The sequence below is a fragment of the Canis aureus genome, chromosome 18 (assembly GCF_053574225.1).
Source record: "Canis aureus isolate CA01 chromosome 18, VMU_Caureus_v.1.0, whole genome shotgun sequence".
Classification (NCBI taxonomy): Eukaryota; Metazoa; Chordata; class Mammalia; order Carnivora; family Canidae; genus Canis; species Canis aureus.
Genome location: NC_135628.1, coordinates 57,032,441 through 57,051,649, shown reverse-complemented (window position 1 = coordinate 57,051,649; position 19,209 = coordinate 57,032,441). Strand labels below are relative to the sequence as shown.

The following is a 19,209-nucleotide window of genomic DNA, read 5'->3' as shown; positions in this document are numbered from 1 at the left end:
CTACAAGAACTTTTAATATTAGATTGCCCTGAGGCTTCGGCTCTTTGATGAGAAAGTCAGTTATGAAGAAATGTTATTTTAAAACTTGGGTGGTGGGGGAAGGGGAATACTACTCAGCAATAAAAGAGAAGAAATCTAAAGAATCTCAGAAATATTTTGCTGAACAAATGAAGCCAGATACAAAGAAGTACAGACTGAAGTTCTGGAACATACAAAAATAAAAAATAATCAATAGTGAGGGGGTTCAAATCAGTAGTCGTTTAGAGCAGGACATGGAGAGGGGTAGGGGACAAGAAGGGGAACATGGAATTTTGACTCCAAGGAAGGAGGGAACTCTCTGGGGTGGATGGGAATACTTTAAAGGATGTGTACATTTGCCAAAACTCATTGAACCGTACCCTAAAATGCTGCATTTTACTGAATGTAAATTATAGTTCAATAAATGCTTTTTATGCAGGGAAGAGAGAAACAGCATGATATCCATCAATAAATAGCAATAACTAAAATGTGAGAATGGGACCAAGTTATACCTAAACTGTTATTTCTCGATGTGGTGACAGTATTTTAATTCTATTCTACTGAATTTATCAGGATCATTAAGATTGAAAACTAATGTTACTGTTTCTTCCTGAAATAAATCTACAGAGTCAAACAATTCAAGTCAAGACATTGAAACCCAAGTACAGAAGTCCTTCTTCAAACTCAAGTTTCCTTTGCTTCTTTAGACTTTGAGTAACTTCACAGTTGCTCCTGATCACCTGTTTATAGCCACAACAAGAATTTGTTTCAATATACAAGAACCTCCAGCCACTCTAGTTAGAGCGTATCAGAAAAAGAGAAAATAAGGGGTGCCTGGGTGGCTCAGCGGGTTAAGCGTCTGCCTTCAGCTCAACTCATGATCTTAGGGTCCCAAGATCGAGCCCCGAGTCGGGCTCCCTCCCAGAGCCTGCTTCTTCCTCTCCCTCTGCCCCTCCCCCTGCTTGTGCACTCTCACGCACGCTCTCTCTTAAATAAATAAAATCTTTAAAAAATCTTAAAAAAGAGAGAAAGAGAAAATTAGGGTAACAAGCCCCACAAGGGTTATTGTGAATGAGTAGGTGAGAAGATACAGAAAGCAGAGAAACAGCCTGCAGCCCTGCCCTGGGGAAGATAAAGAGAAGAAAACTACTTAGGGCCTCTGAGTAACAACGTGGGTGCATCTGTGAAAAGAGGAACAGAGATATATATATAAGAGGCTGATGGATACAGGCCTCATGTCATCAAATTCAATGCTTTTCTGATTTTGGTCAAGGATAATGGGAGGAGGGAATGCCTTTGGGTGTGCATATTATCTGTAATACAGCACAACAAATATGCAAGTGCTCCACTGAAACTGCAGGCTAGAAATATTCTATAAAGTTCCCCATAAGCAAAAGATGGCAAATGAAAAATAATATAACAGTTGATGTTACTCTTAATTCTCAAAGTACAAAACTTATTTTCTCCTCTGTAGTTAAAAATCTACATATAAACAGGTTCATGGATATTCTCCTACCATGTGTCCAACCCAATTTTTTCCATTGTGTTACAGAAAGTGCCTGGAAGCAGTGACGTGCAGAAACACTACTCACTGTTCTGTTTTAAAGCCCCGGAGGGCACTTGGGTGGCTCAGTGGTTGAGCGTCTACCTTTGACTCAGGTTGTGATCCTGGGTCCTGCGATCAAGTTCTGCATCAGGCTCCTTGCAGGAAGCCTGTTTCCCCCTCTGCATCTCTCATGAATAAATAAATAAAATCTTTAAATAAAAAATAAACTCCTTTAGAACTACAGATCACTTTTAAATTACCCCAAACTTGTATGCTTTTGTTCCTTCCGGTGTTTTTGTTTCTTTGTTTTCTTTAGCTGCCATTCTAAGGTCTTAAATTCTCTGAGAGTCTCCACGGAACCTTTCCAAGGGCAATACTTTAAATTGCAGAGACTGGATCTTGTACACAAATACAGATAGTGTTAAACTTAATGGAAACATTACCTCATAGTTCTTGTGACAGCATTCATGCACTCCACTGCCTAGACTTTAAATTATGCCATCTCATTATTGCCCACTGTTTAGCATGTCCCTTTCTAGGCTTTTCTTCCTTTATCATAGAAGCAGCCAGGATTTTTCCATCTTACCTATGAGCTGTAAATAATTTCCTACCACAACAATGTGACTTTTTTTTTTTTTGTATGAAGGTTACTCTTTGTTCTCATTCTGCCTCTCAAGGTATGCTTTCATATAAAAGCCACAAAATGATTTTAAATGTTAAGTAATGAATGTTGCACTACTCAATGATTAAGCCCTTAACAACTTCATTTGAATAATCACATATAGTTATTTCTAATTACAGGCAAGAAAAATGAGTTAAAAGCTTGATCTAGTACCAACAGGGCAGCTGAAATTGGGGTGATATGTAAAGTGTGCACATTCACAAAAGAGGCAAGTATCTATCTTCTCTTCAGCCTACCAGCTCCTGTGATAAACATTAGACAGATATTTAGTATCTTTAAAGAAATCTGACGTCCTGTCATCCACCCTCTAAAGCACAGAGCAAACACTCAAATTCAAAGACCAACAAGTATCACCTATGCTGCTCAAGTCCCCAGGTGTGCCCATTCATAGGCATCTATTTTGGCTGCTACTGTAATAGTCATTATTATGAGACACTGTCAGAACCTATGGATTCTGAGGTTTTCTAGTACAGTGACCTGTCATTTTGACTGCTATCAATATGTATTCAACAGTACAGGATAGCCTAAGTAATTTTGATTATCCACATTACTTGACCTGATCAATCATACATACTCTCTATTTACATGTTGTTGTTTTTTTTTTTTTGAACTTAGAAAAAAATTCCCAGTAGACTTGACTCTCTGGGAAAAGAGTCAACTCTATCTGCCATCTCATTATCCACAAAGACTTAGATTCTGCCAATATAAAGCCATATATGAAACTATTATCATAATGGGAAATATCAGCAGTTCTGTGTTCTCAAGCTTTCAAAGCATGAATATGAACACCTTTATCTGCCTTAGTCCTCACTAAAATCTACTCTGTATAGCAGCTAGCGTAGCCTTTTAAAAATGTTGTATCATGCCATTCTCACATTTAAAAGCTTCTTACAGTGGATTCTCACCATACTCAAGAGTTATGAACCAAGTCCTTATAGTCACCAAAACCCCACATGACCTGACGTACTCTCTACACCTCACCAGTATCTCTCCAGCCACTCACCTCTCTCTCCATCCCATTTTGCTCCAGCACCATTGGCGTCCTGGCTGCTTCCCCCAAATCCCTATTATGTCCTTGCTTCAGGACCTTTCTGCTCCAGCCATTCCTTCTTCCCAAGGTGCTTCTCCTGACTCGCCCTTACTGCCTTCCGGTGTTGGCTCAAGTGTAACCCCAGTCAAGCCTTCCCTCACTGATGCATTTAAACAGCAACTCAAATCCTCCCTTCCTTGCTTTTGGTTTTCAAAGTACCGCCTGTCTTACCCCATTGTACCACATTTTACTAATTTATAGTGTGTTTCCCTCAACTAGAATGTCAACCGGGATGTAAAGTCCAAGAGGCCAGGAATTTGTCTTATTCACTTCTATACCCCAGAGCCTAGAGCAATGCTCAGCACCAAACAGACACACTTCACACAGAGACTAAATACATGTCGTTAAATATCACCTACTTTGTTTTCCTGTCTCCTCCCACAGTATGTGAGTTCCATAAGGACAGGGATAGATGTCTGCCATGGGTATAACCCCAGCAATTAGAACAGAACACGGCACACAATTAGGACTCCACAGATATTTGTTGAATGAATCATCACTACGTTCTTTTGGCAAGAGCAGAAAGAAAGTTTCAACTCACATCTGCACATTCTCATCTTGCTGGATATGAAATAAAATAATGTAGCCTCAAGATGATTCTATCATCCCCATTTTTACTTTAAAAAGATACATAAACTAAACACACCTATATTTTGTATATAATCCAAAGCACAATTAAAATCCAAAAATGGGGACGCCTGGGTGGCTCAGTGGTTTGGCGTCTGCCTTTGGCTCAGGGCATGATCTCGCAGTCCCTGGATCAAAACCCACAGGCTCCCTGCATGGAAAATGCTTCTCGCTCTGTCTCTGCCTCTCTCTCTCTCTCTCTCTCTCTCTCACAAATAAATAAATAAAATCTTCTTTAAAAAAAAAAATCCAAAAATGACAGGGAAAGATCAGTAAAAAAACATCAGTGTTTCCTTGGTGATAAGAAATAAACTTTCACAGTACAAAACTGTCAAAATATACAACAAAAACAAACTCACTTTCATTCCCCCGCCAACATTTTTTTCTCCCATTTATTAATTATTAGAGCCTTTTATGAAAGGAGCTCTGGCCCTTTCTCTTCCCAATATTGAGCTAATTCATAATAGAATTATGTGACATTTACTTTACTGTAAATATCTGATGTACTTTTCTGTCTGATGTAATAAACACAAAGTTTTCTTTCTGTTTTCTTTTGCTCAAAATTCCAGCGTACTTAAAAATGAGGGGAGTGAACAGACTGTAGTAAGCCAAAAATGAAATAATCAAGAGGAGACTCTTTTTCAATACCAGCCAACACTGTCTGGGCAAAGAGGCTATTGATTCCAAGCGATAGGGAGTCAAGGCAGAAACCACTACAGCTTTCCCCTGACATTAGGACAAAGTCCTTTCAGCCAAGCAGACTAATCAGAAAACAGGAATACCAAACCTTCACCCTTACTGTGATTAACCAGGGTAAAGCCAGAAGGTTTTACTGACTCCTCTTGAGCTTTAGTATATTCAGTCAAAATGGACTACAGCTTACTTTAAACTGATCTATAGTGTTACCTCATTTCACAGATAAATCCACAGGACGAACTCACCATTTATAAAGGCTAAGAATTACCACATTCCTTTTGAAAATGCCCAGTTAATTTTACAATGTAAAGAGGTCATCAAATTCCTTCAAAAAAGGTTAAGAGCTTGCTGATTCTCAAATGGTATTCTTAGAGGCTGGAACTCACATATCAACAGCATTTTTAGAAGAATAACTTATATATCGGCTTAGAAAATCACAATAAGATCCAGAAGACAGACCAGAGCATATGTAAGCAGTTACTGCCAGGCAGGTGCAGGGAATTCCCCAACCAACCAACAGCACAGACGGCGCATTTCGAATGGTTCACGCAGCCCTGTGGCCACGGTGCTGCTGGAGGTGCAGCTGCAGAGCTTTAAGGAGGGGACCAGGCATGAGGCTCTGCATCTCCGACCCCAACAGCACAAAAGGGGCAAGTATTATGTCGGGGTTCCACAAGATAGCTCATTTTAAGAAGGCAGACTACTGCCTAAAAGGTATCTGAAAACCAGCAGCAAGGACCTTAGAGTTATGGAGATCAACATTCAAATCCTACATCTGCTGAGGGAGAAATGGTCACGCCTAGCCAAGATGCAGTGCTAAGTGGTGGCAATTACTGTTAGCAGAGTGGTACTAAAAGGGATTAAAGGAGTGATCCTCAAAACACACAGCCAGGGACCACAGGACTGTGCTTTGAAGGTCAGTTCATCCTTTGGCAAAAATAAAAATACACCTTATGAGCCCACTTTGTCCTTTAGACAGTAAAGACATGGTAGCCAGGAACCAAGAGCTTTTCAAGGATCTGCTACATAAGGAGGTGGGCAGGGATAGAAAGGTGTTAAGAAACAGAAAGATGGAGAGGAAAAAAGAAAGAATGAACAAGAAATTGCTGCAAAATACAAGGAAAATGACAAAACAGAAGTTACTACATGCTTATTACAACTAAGGAAGGATTTTCAAGAATTTCAGTAACATAAATACATGTCTTAATCACTTGTAAGTTAGGTTTTCTTGTCCAAATCACAGCTAGAATGTCTAATGACTACACAGAAGTCACAACCAACTTCAAATGAGGGGACATAAAGCTGAAACTTCAAAAAAATGTTTCAACTGCTACAGCAATACACACATGCACACACATACACAATATGGAACAGGAACATATTAAATACACTGAATACACAGAAATGGGAGCCTCTAATAGTAAGAGGCTCTAGAGTCTTAGAACAGCTCCCCTTTCCAGTGTCCTCATGTTGGGTCCATGTTCCCCAGGTCCTTTCCCATTGCAACAAGTAGCAGCAGAAGCCAAGGATAAGTCACAGGAGGAGGCGAGTCTCGGATGCCCTCCGTGATCCTCCTGAGCCAGGCTTTCCAGACACTTGCAAAATTCCCAGAAAGTGTCATTATACGTCACTCACTAATAAGGCCAGTCACCACTATCGTAGCACCTATACACGCTACAAGCCTGGGGCCTGACGGTAGGTACAACAATCACAAGAGGAAAAGAAGCCCACCTGCTTGATTTTATTTCGAGAGTTGGTGATGCGCTCGGTGATGCTCTGGTACGTGCGAATGGCTGTCGTCAACTCTGTGTAGTGCTGCACGATCAACTCATCCAGGTCACGGTCACACTTCTCATAGGCTTCTTCAAGGCGCCCTTTCTCATTTTCTCGGTCTTCCACATCATCACTGGTAGACAGAGTTCTGGTGAGATAGAGACTGCATCAAGCTCAATGAAATTTAAAAGCAAAAAAGTAAAAGGAATTAAAACACAAGCACACACACCTCACAGATTCAGTAGGAAATGAAACAAGTCACTCAGAAAATACAAAACCACCTTCCTAGTAAATTCCAAGAGCTCATCTAAGTGGATTTGTTGGCTGCCCATCCAAAGAGCCCTGCCATCCAGCTTACCTTGGCGTACCAATTTTAATCAGAGAGCAGGCGCCACTACTCTGCCAGAGTCAGGACAGATCCCAAATTGCCTAAGTGAATCCCAGTCTCCATTATCGGTGACAAGTCTGGCCAATGAGACCTAAGGACTTCTAGGAGTAATTTTCTTGCAAAATTAACAGGAAGCAAGACCCTTCTCCTGACACTGGATATTGTTAAACAAAGCCAAGATACTCAAATATTTCACCCATCTTCTAATCATGGAAGGGAAAATCAAGAGAAATGCCAGACTACTGCACTGATATCATTGGTGCACGAAAGCAGCCTACCCTAGGGCTGCTTTCCCTCAGGACTTCTCGTTAGGGGACACAGGAAGTATCCACTGTGTAAGTCACCCTCAACCAGTCTTTTATATAAAGCTAAAAGTACACTACCCGATAAAATTACTTATACACTGAGGAACTACATTCCAAATAGCTCATTTAAATGAACTAAATTTGGTACAGAGCCCCCAGTGGCCTGGAAATAAGGTCACATCAGTACTAAAATATGTTACAACAGCAATAATATAAGCTATACTATAAAACAATCCCTACTTTTACCATTCTTCCAACAGCATTAACAAGATTGATATGAGTCAACAACAACCAGGGAATGAGATAGATACACTTATTAAAAATCTTTCAATAACTTAGTTTGATACATGGGCCACAGATCTTTGCTTCTTTTATTATCTTTTTTGGGTAATTTCTTTCTTTTTTTTTTTTTTTTTTTTTTTTTTTAGTGTTATAATCAGTAATAAAGAAACCTTTTTCTCTTATCTCTTGGCTGCGGTAATTTAGAGTTTCATTAAATTCCCTCAGATTTGTCAGCTTATATACATTCAGCATAGCTTATTTCATTTATCTTTAATTTAGGGAGGGGGTAGTTTAGTCTTTTGATGATGGATGCAATCAATTATAAGTCCATCATTAAAACTGCTTTCAGAGATGGTCTATCAGTGAATCAATCACATATCTACTTCCATATATTCACAAGCAAAATACCATACAATGGTTTTTCTCCCACTGTCATTTAGAGCAAGAGATCTTAATTCATGAGCCACATAATATATAAACCTTCCTTCTCAATTTAAAGGGAGATTCAGCAGGCCAGTCTTTGAAATCAATCTAACCTCTAAGAAGAATTTTGTAAATCTGTTACGGATGCCAAGAGACCAGTTCTGGCAGGAAGTGGTAGGAAAGGGGATGGAGGAGACAAGACAAGAAATATAATGAAGGAAAATGCAAAGCCTCTAAGGGTTGTGGGGTGCACTCAGGAAAGCAAACCACTAGGAACCCCAAGACTTGGAAGTAGGCCTTTATCATGCCAGATCCTGTGTCTTCCTCTGTCAACTGGCGATCCTACATCAGACTACCTAGCTCCAAAATTACTTTCAGGTAGAGAATAGTGCACAAATATTTGGCTAATAAAATAAATCAGAATGGATAACCTAGGAGAAATATGGTTTCAAAGACAGAGCTACCAATATCACTTGCAATATTTGGGTACAGGGAGCTAAGTGTGCCTTCCTATTGTTTCTATGCTACATAACTTTGCTCTTTAAATCTGAAACCTTCCAGGCTGTTAATCTAAAGAAAAGCACAATCAGAAAATGCCTTCGATTTATCAACTGTCCCAAAGGGAAGAGTTCCTTGGTATTTACCTCTGATTTCCCTTCTAACAGCAAGCAGCCACGGATTTGTCAAAGCTACACTGGATCAGTTTGCCCATCTTTACAATGCTTTGATTTCCTCTCCACCCCCATTTGTGGAAGGAAACATGCCAAACATCTCACATTGTTTACATTAACTAGGAGAATTACCATTAAAGAAAATGTCAGGCCCAGAGAGGACACCTTCTCGGGCATCAGCTGTCACTGTAACACATTACCACCGCATTAGGAGTTATTTACGAAATAGAAAGGGCTACTAAAATGAAGATTAGAAAGTAAATTGGGTCTACAGGGGTTTTTAGCTCCTATTTTCATTTTTAGGGAAAATATTTGTATAAGGAAAGAGCCTGTGCCAGGTTTGAGCTCCTTTAATTTCATTCTCTTAATGTAAACTGGGCTGAATGATGGTTTGCCTTTAGTTGGAAATAGAGAATAAAACCACCAAATTTTTGTTATTAGAGGAAAGAAAGGCAATAAGGTTAATAATAACAATAATAATAGCCACAGATGCTGCCAGCAGCCAGCAGCGCTGTGCACTTATAGAACGTATGCTGAATCCTCCTGACAGCCCTTAGGAGTGGTATTATTCTCCTCCCTTAATGTTCTGAATCCTGGCTCCACCACTTAGTACCTGTATGAACTTGGTCATGGCATCTCATTTTGCTCATCTGCAAAATGCAGAGACTAAAGAGATGGTCCTTACAGAGCCACTGGTGAGAATTGAGGGAGATCCAACAAGGCCTGGGGGATCATTAGCACATAACAAATGGCGATGGAGGTGGCTGGCTATCATTATCACCAGTAGTAGCAATAAGAGCAGCAAGGGCAATAGCAGTGTTCCACGATGTCATGCAAAGGACATCCTTTGGAGACAAAGGTTCAAATTCTATCACTCCCAAAACACTAGAGCATTTGGTGCTGGGCATGAGATTTAACCTCTCTGGCTCACTTACTCCTCTGTAATATCAAGAACTGCAGAGAGTCTGAGATTTTATCCTACTCACAAGCTAACAAGTTATCCTGACTGAGTTTCACAGATGCTGCTAGAAGACACAAAACAAAGGACTTTTACTCACAGCACAGCATGTAGCAGGAGCACCAACGTATCTGCAACAGGCCCTCACCCGGCCTCATAGCAACTGGACCCAACTTTGTGCCTGTACATGCTGTGAGTGACTAGAGAGGAACCTGAATGTAGGAAACTGCATCTATTATACTGGTCAGTACACATGCCTGCCGTTCTTCTACACGGAGAGAATATATCTATCTTCCAAGCATCCAAACACACATCCTTGGCAAGCCAATCTGAAACAAAGGGCATGCAGTGCTTTGCTTATAGGGACTTCAGAAACAACCCTCCCGAGGAGAATGGCCCCCAAAATAATGAACTGGAATCCCCGGGGTTCCTTCAGAGACTGCATGGTGTCAAGCAATAGTAGACACTATCTCCAACCTCTGTTTTCTTTTCTGCAAAATAAGACCAGAAACATGCAATATCTCCTACAATAAGTATCTGCACAATGAATGAACGATACCCCATGAAAGCAGACTAGAAGTCTAGGGAGAAAGTTTTCATGCCTGCTGCCGAAAGGCAGCAAATTTCAATATGGAACTATCTTATGTTAAGCCAGTCACTTGACCTGAACTGAGGGCAGGATAGAAAAAAACATGAGTTCACCTTGCCAGCCAGGTCAGGAACCTCTCCCCAGCCTTCTAATAAACCTCTGGGAGATGGAAAGCTCACTAGTTCACAAAGCCATTCACTGCAATTCTGAACAGCTCTCCTTGTTACAAAGCCTTTCATGAAAATAAAATCAGGCTCTTTAACATTTCTACCCATTGATCCAAGTTCCACCTTTTTTCAGTTACATAGGTCTATTCCCTCTTCCGTACAATTTCTCTTTCAACAGTAAAGGGCTCTCAGTACTTCCTTCTCAGGTTAAACATCTAACTGCTTCAACCGTTTCTCCCACAACATGCCTTCCATGCGGCCCACCATCCTCGTGGACTTCCTCTGAAGTCCTGTCCAAAACAGCTAACACTCACACAGAACTTACTGTATGTCAGATGTTAGTCTAAGGGGTTTATGTACAATAATTCATTTATTCCTGACCTCCATTAGAGGTAGGTACCATTATCACCCCCCTTTTCACAGACAGGAAGCAGAGTTGTGTATTGGAGGCATAGAACTTTTTAGTAGCAGAGCCAGGCCTCCAATCTGAGCAGCCTGGCCCTTAAAAGCTTCCCCATCCTGCTTCTCAAGATGTAGTACAAGGACTCAACACAACATACTCCTAATACAGTCTGGACAGTCCAAACAGGAAGAAGTTTTAATATCCTATATAACATAGGCACTATATTTTTTTATAATTGGCCTAAAACCACATCACATTTTTTTGTAAATATTGAGTCCATAATTCTGACAGTTATGACAGATGAGTGCCAGCTCTCACTCATCTACTTGGGAAGTGTTCAAACTAAATACAGAAATGTACATGCATCCTTGTGTCTTACATTTGAGAAAGGGAAGATGAAAGTGAAGCACAGAGTATCAGTTAGTGTCCATCATATGCCAGAGAATGTGCTAGCTATTTTGCACACATGATCTAAGATAATACTCAAAAAGTCTGGCAAGATGGTATCACCACCCTTCTAACGGGTGAGGAATCAGAGGAATAAAGAGGTAAGGAAACTTGCACCCACACACACAGCTAACATGGGAACTGGACTTGAAGCTAAGTACACCTGACTTCAAAGCCCATGCCTTCTCCACTGTGCATGTTAGAAACTCCTACCTCTTGTGCCTTCAGCTCCTTCATGCTCACATGTGAAGAGAAGAGTAGATGGCTAGAGATGTAGACAGTACTAAAAAAGCTAAGTCCTCTAACAGTCTTGAGTCTGGACAAGAAGCATGAGCTTGAAGACATGAGCAGAGGAGAAAGATTTGAAGTTGCCACCTCAAGATGCATTCGTTATTGAATCACTTATATATTTCCCCCAATTCCTACCTGAAAACCATTAAGATTTACAAACTATTGTCAAGTTCACAGAAAAACATAAAAGCATACACTAAATTCTAGTTAAGCTAGACACAGAGACATTTCTGGATCACCAAGATTTTTTCACTAAGACAGCTCTGGCATTCTGCATGATGAATTACATTGCTAACCAAGGAATTTATTTACCCAATGGGCTGAAAGGACTATGGTACACATGCTACCTCTAACAGCACCTAGTAGGAACACATGCTCTACGATTCTAGTGAACTCATAGCCATCAGCGCCAGGCGAGCCTTACAAACAAGTATTTAACCCAACATATGTAACTGCAGATCTAAAACTGAATTTGTCAGTTTCCTTTTTTTATACCAGCTTCTGTATTTCAGTCTAGCCAGTCAAGTGTTTTGAAATGAAAATAACTGGTCACCATCACTGACTCCTTCTATGGAGCAATTTTGCCTTCACCGTGGACTTAATAGAGTCATGGAGTCCAGACAGAGAAAGCACACAAAAGTCGATAGTACTCTTAAAAAAGTAAGATCAAATAAAAGAAAAAGCACACCTATGAAAATAAGGTTAGTCACCCAAAGGTAACCCATCACTCGAGAAATAACAACCTTCAGTCAAAGACAAAATGAAAGGATGCAAAGAGAACACAAATCTAAAACCACCAATTTGGTATATATCGTAACTTTCTGACTCCTCTCACCATACACCTCAACCCTGAGGCATTTGCGACTTCCAAGCCCTTTAACCTTGGGCCAGTCACTTAGCTTCTGACAGAGGACAGTAAGTGCCTGCCTCACCAGGTGGTTGTGATTGGCAAAGTACCTGAATGTGCTTCTTAAAATATAAAGTGCCCCTGATGTGTGTGGGCTGATACATTGTTAGGAACCATATAAATCATGTGTGAATCACAACACTGTTAGCCCAAGCCTTCCCTATTCGAAAGTTCCTGAAGGTATTTATTCACAAACTGAGGTCAGACCTTTTCTTTATATTCTTACAGTGCCTGGTACATTAAAAGTGCTTAGGGAAGCTAAATAATGAGCAGCAGCAAGATGCAGGCTCTGAAGAGGTCACAAAGGACAGTTCCTGCCTTAAGAAACAATTGCTACTAAATTATCTCACACAAAGAAATGCCTGTCCAAAAACCTCTAGGAAAGAACAAACAATAGTTACCTCAACCCTATTCAGTTCATTTAGTCATTCAACAAAGTTATTAAACACCTTGCACTTGGCAGACAAGTTCTAAGCAGCTAGACATAGAGCTGGGAATAAAAGCAATCCCTCCCTCAGAAAGCTTACATCTAGTGAGGAAGCAGGAAATGCAAGAGAAATCTACAACACATGCAGGCCAGGAAGAAACAAGTATGGAAAAGACAGAGGCCAGGCTGGAGAAGGGGAAGTATTTAACACAAGGAAGCCAGAGAAAACCTCCCTGATAAAGACAGCATTTGAACAAAGCTTTCTAGGAAATGAGGGGGAGAGAGGTGGCACTGTCTGGACAAGCAGATTTCGGAAAGAACAGAAGATGCACAGGCTCTGAAGCAGGGTATGTTTGGCCTGTTGAAGGTACAAGGAATGGCAAAGAAGTCAATGTGGCTTCAGAGAAGCAAAGAAGGGGACAGTGATAGATCAGGTAGGAAGCTGGAAGCCAAATCAGGTACAGCTTTCTGGACTTTTACTTTAAAAGCATTCTTTGATGCCACCGGGGGGTTAGCACCCAGATAAAGAGTAACAACTTTCGGGGTGCCTGGAGGGCTCAGTGGGGAAAGGAGGCAACTCTTGATTTTGGGATAGTGAGTTTGACCCCACGATGGGTGTAGAGAATAAAAGAAAAATAAATAGGGGTGCCTGGGTGTCTTAGTGAATCAAGCATCTGCCTTCATTCAGCTCAGGTCATGATCTCAGGGTCCTGGGATAGAGCCCTTCATGGGTCTGTCTGCTCAGTGGGGAGTCTGCTTCTCCTTCTCCCTCTGCCTGCCACTCTGCCTACTTGTACATGCTCTCTCACTCTGTCCAATCAATAAGTTAAAAATCTTAAAAAAGAAAAGAATGACAGCTCTCAACCAGTTTTTAATAATGAATACTGAATGGCAAATACTCAACAATATTTCAAGTTTCATTTTACATCTATCCAACCTCTTTCCAAAAAAGATCAGAGATCATTTGTACAAGAATATAGATAATACAAATGAGAAAGTGAAACTAGTTAAGGTGATATGGGATAAAATGATGCCATACAAATGTAGAACGCAGGTATGCAGGGCATGTGGAAAAACACAGTTGACAAGAAATAAGCCCTCAATCTAACTCTGAGGTTCCTAGTCATGCAAAAAGGGAAATGTAGCCAATTAAATCACTCTCATTGTCAACAAGATGGATTCCAGTTCCTTCACTGAGGAAGCAAACTTTAAGCTACTCCTAAACTCTAAAAGAAATCTTTAACTTAAAACAATAAGGAAGACAATATGCAATATAGTAAACGAGGTCCTCAACCACCCTCTGAAACAATAAATTTTGCATATTCATTTCTTGTAAGTTCCTTCCGGAAGAGAACTTTAAAACGCAACTCAGACTGAGAGATTGTGACTCTAAACATAGTCCAAGCATGAAGCTTTTCCAATGATCCATTTTCATCTCAGGATGGAATTTGAGGAATTTATAGGATGAAATGAATCAAATCATGTTTCATTAACTTCTTCCTCTCAGCAAGTCCTTTGATAGTTTAAGCTGACCAGAGAGCGAGCAGTCCTTTGAAGAGCATCAATAGTACAAGTATTTGGTATCAGAGGGTTAGCAGGGGACTGTTAAATACTACAAGCCAGAAAAGCATGTAGAAAGGTTGGCAACCAATTGTGAAAAATTAACAACCAGCCCAGGGCTCTAGCCTGAGCCTCAAGATCACCCATAATAATGATAGACTGTCACCCTGGAAGGATTTGGGGGGTATTTTAGCAAAGTGATAACTCTCCAGAATACCACCTGTTATAGACACATCCTCCTACCACTACCAAATTTATATAGAAGTACTAACCCCCAATGTGACTCTTTGGAGATTAGGGTCTCAAAGGAAGGTTATATGGGTGATGCCTCAATGACATAGAATTGGTGTCCTTATAAGCAGAGAAAGAGACACAAAACAGCCCTCTCTCTTTATATACTCACAGAAGAAAAGCCATTTGAGGACACAGCAAGAAGGTGGCCATCGACAAGCCAAGAAGAGAGGCCTTCCCAGAAACCAACCTGACTGGTACCTTGATCTTCGACCTCTAGACTCCAGAACTGTGAGAAAATAGATTTCTGTTTAAGCCACCCAGTCTGTGGTGTTCTGTTACAGCAGCTAGAGCCGACTTATACACCACCCCATAAAACACAAGCAGTATTATTTTGCTTGGCTAAAATCTCAAGGCAGATGTTACTGGTCATGCCCCTTAGCCGATAGCAACCCAGATTCTCAACAAAACCTCAAGAATTAACTGCTTAATACAGCTTCAGATAACTAATTAACCTGCTATAAGAAATATTTAATGTAACACACCTGAATTTTGGTGACACCTGCAGAACAATTAGCATTAAGTCATGCTATCTGAAAACAGTTAATACTCTTAATTGTCTACTAAGAGCATTCCTTGTTGGTATCCAGTGACCCCTCTTCCAGGAATAATAAAGACTAACAAAACAATTAGTGTAAATCCCTTCAAACAATTCAGAAAAACTAATTACAAGTAAGGTCCCACATATCCAAAAATCACTTATCAGGAAGCTACAGCTATTCAAAGCACAATCTACACTAGGAATCAAATCTCAGTGACACCCTTTCTAGGAAATACTTAGAATAGGCCTCTTACAGAATCCAGAGGTCCTCCAGCCCCTGCACTTTTTTCAGGTACCTGAACACCTCAACCAGTACCACCTTCTGTGTTAGGGCAAATCTAATGAATTTGTTTAGTCACATAACGGAAAGAGCACCAGACAAAGGGTCCTCTTTATTTACAAAACCTTCTAATATGTTATCAGAAGGCAAAAATTGAGTATTTTTAAACCCAAATACACAAGGGTTAGTTTCAGACCCTCATTCCAAATAGGGAAAAAAAACAAAAACAAAAACCTATTAGCTTAGTGAGCTCTCCAGAACATTCATTTTTGTTACTGACCCCATTACAGAAACAAAAAGTCTAGAGCAGACAAGATTCTTGAATACGTGAACCCCATTTTCTTTAACAAACTGTTCCTAGGTTAGACTATTAGGTCTGCTTAGCATTTATTTCAAAGCAGAAGAGTAAGATTTTTCCTTTCATTTAAAGCATGAAACAGCTAACCTAAATGCCTGACATGGGCACCTGGGTGGTTCAGTGGTTGAGCATCTGCCTTTGGCTCGGGTCATGATCCCGGGGTCCTGGGATCAAGTCCTGCATCAGGCTTCTCACAGGGAGCCTGCTTCTCCCTCTGCCTATGTCTCTGCCCCTCTCTCTGTGTCTCTCATGAATAAATAAATCTTTTTTTAAAAAAAGAAAAGAAATAAATGCAGGACAGTAACATGTCAGCACAGGAACTAAAGACAGTTCTAGGGGCACCTGGGTGGCTCAGTCAGGAATCTGCCTTCATTTCAGGTCATGATCCCAGGGTCCTGGGACGGAGCCCCATGTCAAGTTCCCTGCTCAGCGGGGAGTCTCCCCCACACACACACCCCTCATGTGCACATGCGCATACACAGGCTCTCACTCAAATAAACAATTTTTTTTTAAAAAAAGACACTTCTAGGTATGAGTAGAGAATAAATTCAAACAAAAGGGGAGGAAAAGATATCACCAAGAATATAAATACTAAGAAATTGAGAAGGTCTTCAAAGCCTATTCTACTAAGCAGAGCACTTTGTATATGATGATTCATCTACAATACTTCCAATGAATTAAAAAAATATGAGAACCTCATAATTCTGAGTTTGCGTGGAAAAAAATCACATTAAATGTTTGAGATGTGTATCGCTATATAATCACATAAGATATGGCTTCACTCAAAGCATAACCAAATCTACATTACACTTTTTAATCCGATTTTATTATATTCAATTATACACTGCAACTGCTTGTTTCTTAATTATGTCTTATTAGATCCCACAAAATACAAGATAATCCCATCCCAATTGATAGCAATTCATGATGACAAGTCCCTCTGAAAAACTTTTCTGATGCATAAAAACAACATCCCTTAATTCACTACAAAGATTCATTTAATATCAAGTGACAGTAAACAATTTCTGCTTTAAAGTCAATTGAAAATTCACTGGTGTCTTGCTTCAGACAGTACTTAGGGCTAATTACTCAACCCAATACATGCAGTTTTTCAGTATTTCAATTAACTAAATCATACAAAATACTTCTGGGGACCAAAAGCTCTAAGTCTTACAATCAACAGAGAAGGCCATTATCTGAAATTAAGTAAAATCAGCCTCACTACAGCATAAAACTGAGTCTGGGATTGACAGAGTCAATTTAAAAATCTACCCCCTACCTTTACTTAAGGGAGGTTACCTCTTTTCCCACTACCATTTGGAGCTCCACATTCCCCTTAAAGCCTTCTCCACAGGGAGCTTATTTTTCATCTCCAGGGAATGTTATAGTTACTACAACACTATTATGGCATTTGGTCTTTTTTTTTTTTAAGATTTTATTTATTTATTCATGAGAGACAGAGAGAAAGAGAGGCAGAGACACAGGCAGAGGGAGAAGCAGGCTCCATGCAGGGAGCATGATGTGTGACTAGATCCTGGGTCTCCAGGATCACACCCTGGGCTGAAGGCGGCACTAAACCGCTGAGCCACCCGGGCTGCCTGGCATTTGGTCATTTTAAAGGCGTAGACTACTTCCTAATATGGAGCTTCCAGTGAGTTCCTCAGAAATCCTATTTTAGAGGACAACAGTAGGTGTTGCATGGTATTAGGCTATCTTGGAAATTCTGAACTACACAAATTGAAACAAGTTTCTTAACTGCAGACATCCAGGAGACTTTAATACATTTGTGTGCCAGGTGCTCTAGGAGGGAGGGCAGAAGCTGGGTGGGCAAGACATGAAGATTATGTAGTAATTCTCTACCCTCTCCCCAGTCCATAAACACACACATACATTTTCATGGAAATTTTTAAACACATACAAAAACAGACTCCTCAAATAACCCAGCTTCAAAAAATATCAACACATCCCAATCTTGTTTCATCTATACCCTAACTTCAACCCTCAACCCGTTGTTTTGAAGCAAATTCTAGACATATTTCTATCAGTATATAGTTCACCATATATCTCAAAATAGTCTTATTTCCAGTATAATCTAAATAGCATTATTTTGGTTCCAGGTGTCCAATATAGTGATTCAACAATTCTATACATGACTCAGTGTTCATCACAATTACATGTACTCTTAATCCCCTTCACCATTTTCACCCATCCCCACCCACCCACCCCTCTTGGCTCTGGCAACCACCTATTTCTTCTCTATAGTTAAAAGTCCGTTTTGTTGTCTTTTTCTTTATTCATTTGTTTTGTTACTTAAATTGTAAAAAATAGCCAGGATACCACTGTCTCAGCTTTAAAAAGTTAATGCTAATTGGTTTATTTCCCCAACTAAAATATGTCCAAATGACTACTCAAATACCCTGGTAATTCTGTTAAACTGCTCCAAAGTATTCTGCTCAGGTAGGTCAGCTGGTGAATGAGAGTCTGCATTTTTTTTTTTTTTTAAGATTCTACATTTCCTGCAAGCTCTCAAGTGGTATTTTGGGTATAGAATGATGTTTCCCATAATATTTAGCACAATGACAGGCACCAAATTTTAAATGGAAAACACTTTTTGCATTATACACCACTTTATTTTTTTGCTAGGGCTTTATAAAAATCTTTGAAACAATAAAAGATCTCCTAAGAAACTTAAAATATTAAGTTTTCCCTACCATGTCAAACGGTACACGAGAACTTTCCTGTTAAATGGCGAGTTCCCATTGTTTTTCTTTCTTTTTTTTATTTAAAGATTTTATTTATTTATTCATGATAGACAGAGAGAGAGAGAGAGAGAGTCAGAGACACAGGCAGAGGGAGAAGCAGGCTTCATGCCGGGAGCCTGACGTGGGACTCGATCCCAGGACTCCAGGATCACACCCTGGGGCGACGGCAAGCGCTGAATCGCTGAGCCACCCAGGGATGCACCCCCCCTCCATTGTTTTTCAAGGCAAAATTCCCAAACATATAAAGGACTGGCTACTAAAAAGACCAGAACTCATTTCATGGCTTGGAAGCAGTTAAAAACGTAAGGCCCAGCAGAGTACAAGACCAGAGGGAGCAGAGCTCACAATTGCAAACTGAAAAAAAGCAAGCACAGACTGGAAACCTCCAAGTGCAGGCAAAAACAAAATGCAAAACAAAACCACCAACAACAAAAACAATCTACGTGCTGTGCCACCCAAAGAAAACCAATTACCAGCTATATGAGAGCTGAGGCTACAGTGAACAATACTATCACAGGAGAACGAACTTTTTTTTTAAATAAATACATAAACAGACGCAAAATAGTTCCAAAGTATTTCTAGGACTTCTGAAAGGAAAGTCCCCGGAAAAATACTATCTGAAGTGGAAGTTATTTAACTGTTTAATTAAATATTCTGCAAAATACTGCAAAATCAGAAAGGCCATTAGGACCAAGATACCTAGTTCACTCTCATGCCAGAACTTTAT

General features: G+C 40.1%; 1 protein-coding gene across 12 annotated transcripts in view; it reads right to left on the bottom strand.

The window, feature by feature from the left end:
* Nucleotides 1-19,209, bottom strand: part of EXOC4 (exocyst complex component 4) — a 747,424-nt gene that overhangs the window by 718,420 nt on the left and 9,795 nt on the right. For all 12 annotated transcript variants that reach the window (XM_077857384.1, XM_077857385.1, XM_077857386.1 and 9 more), the window contains exon 2: nt 6,391-6,580. In XM_077857384.1, coding sequence (XP_077713510.1) covers nt 6,391-6,580 — 190 coding nt within the window. The remainder of the gene's footprint in view (nt 1-6,390; nt 6,581-19,209) is intronic.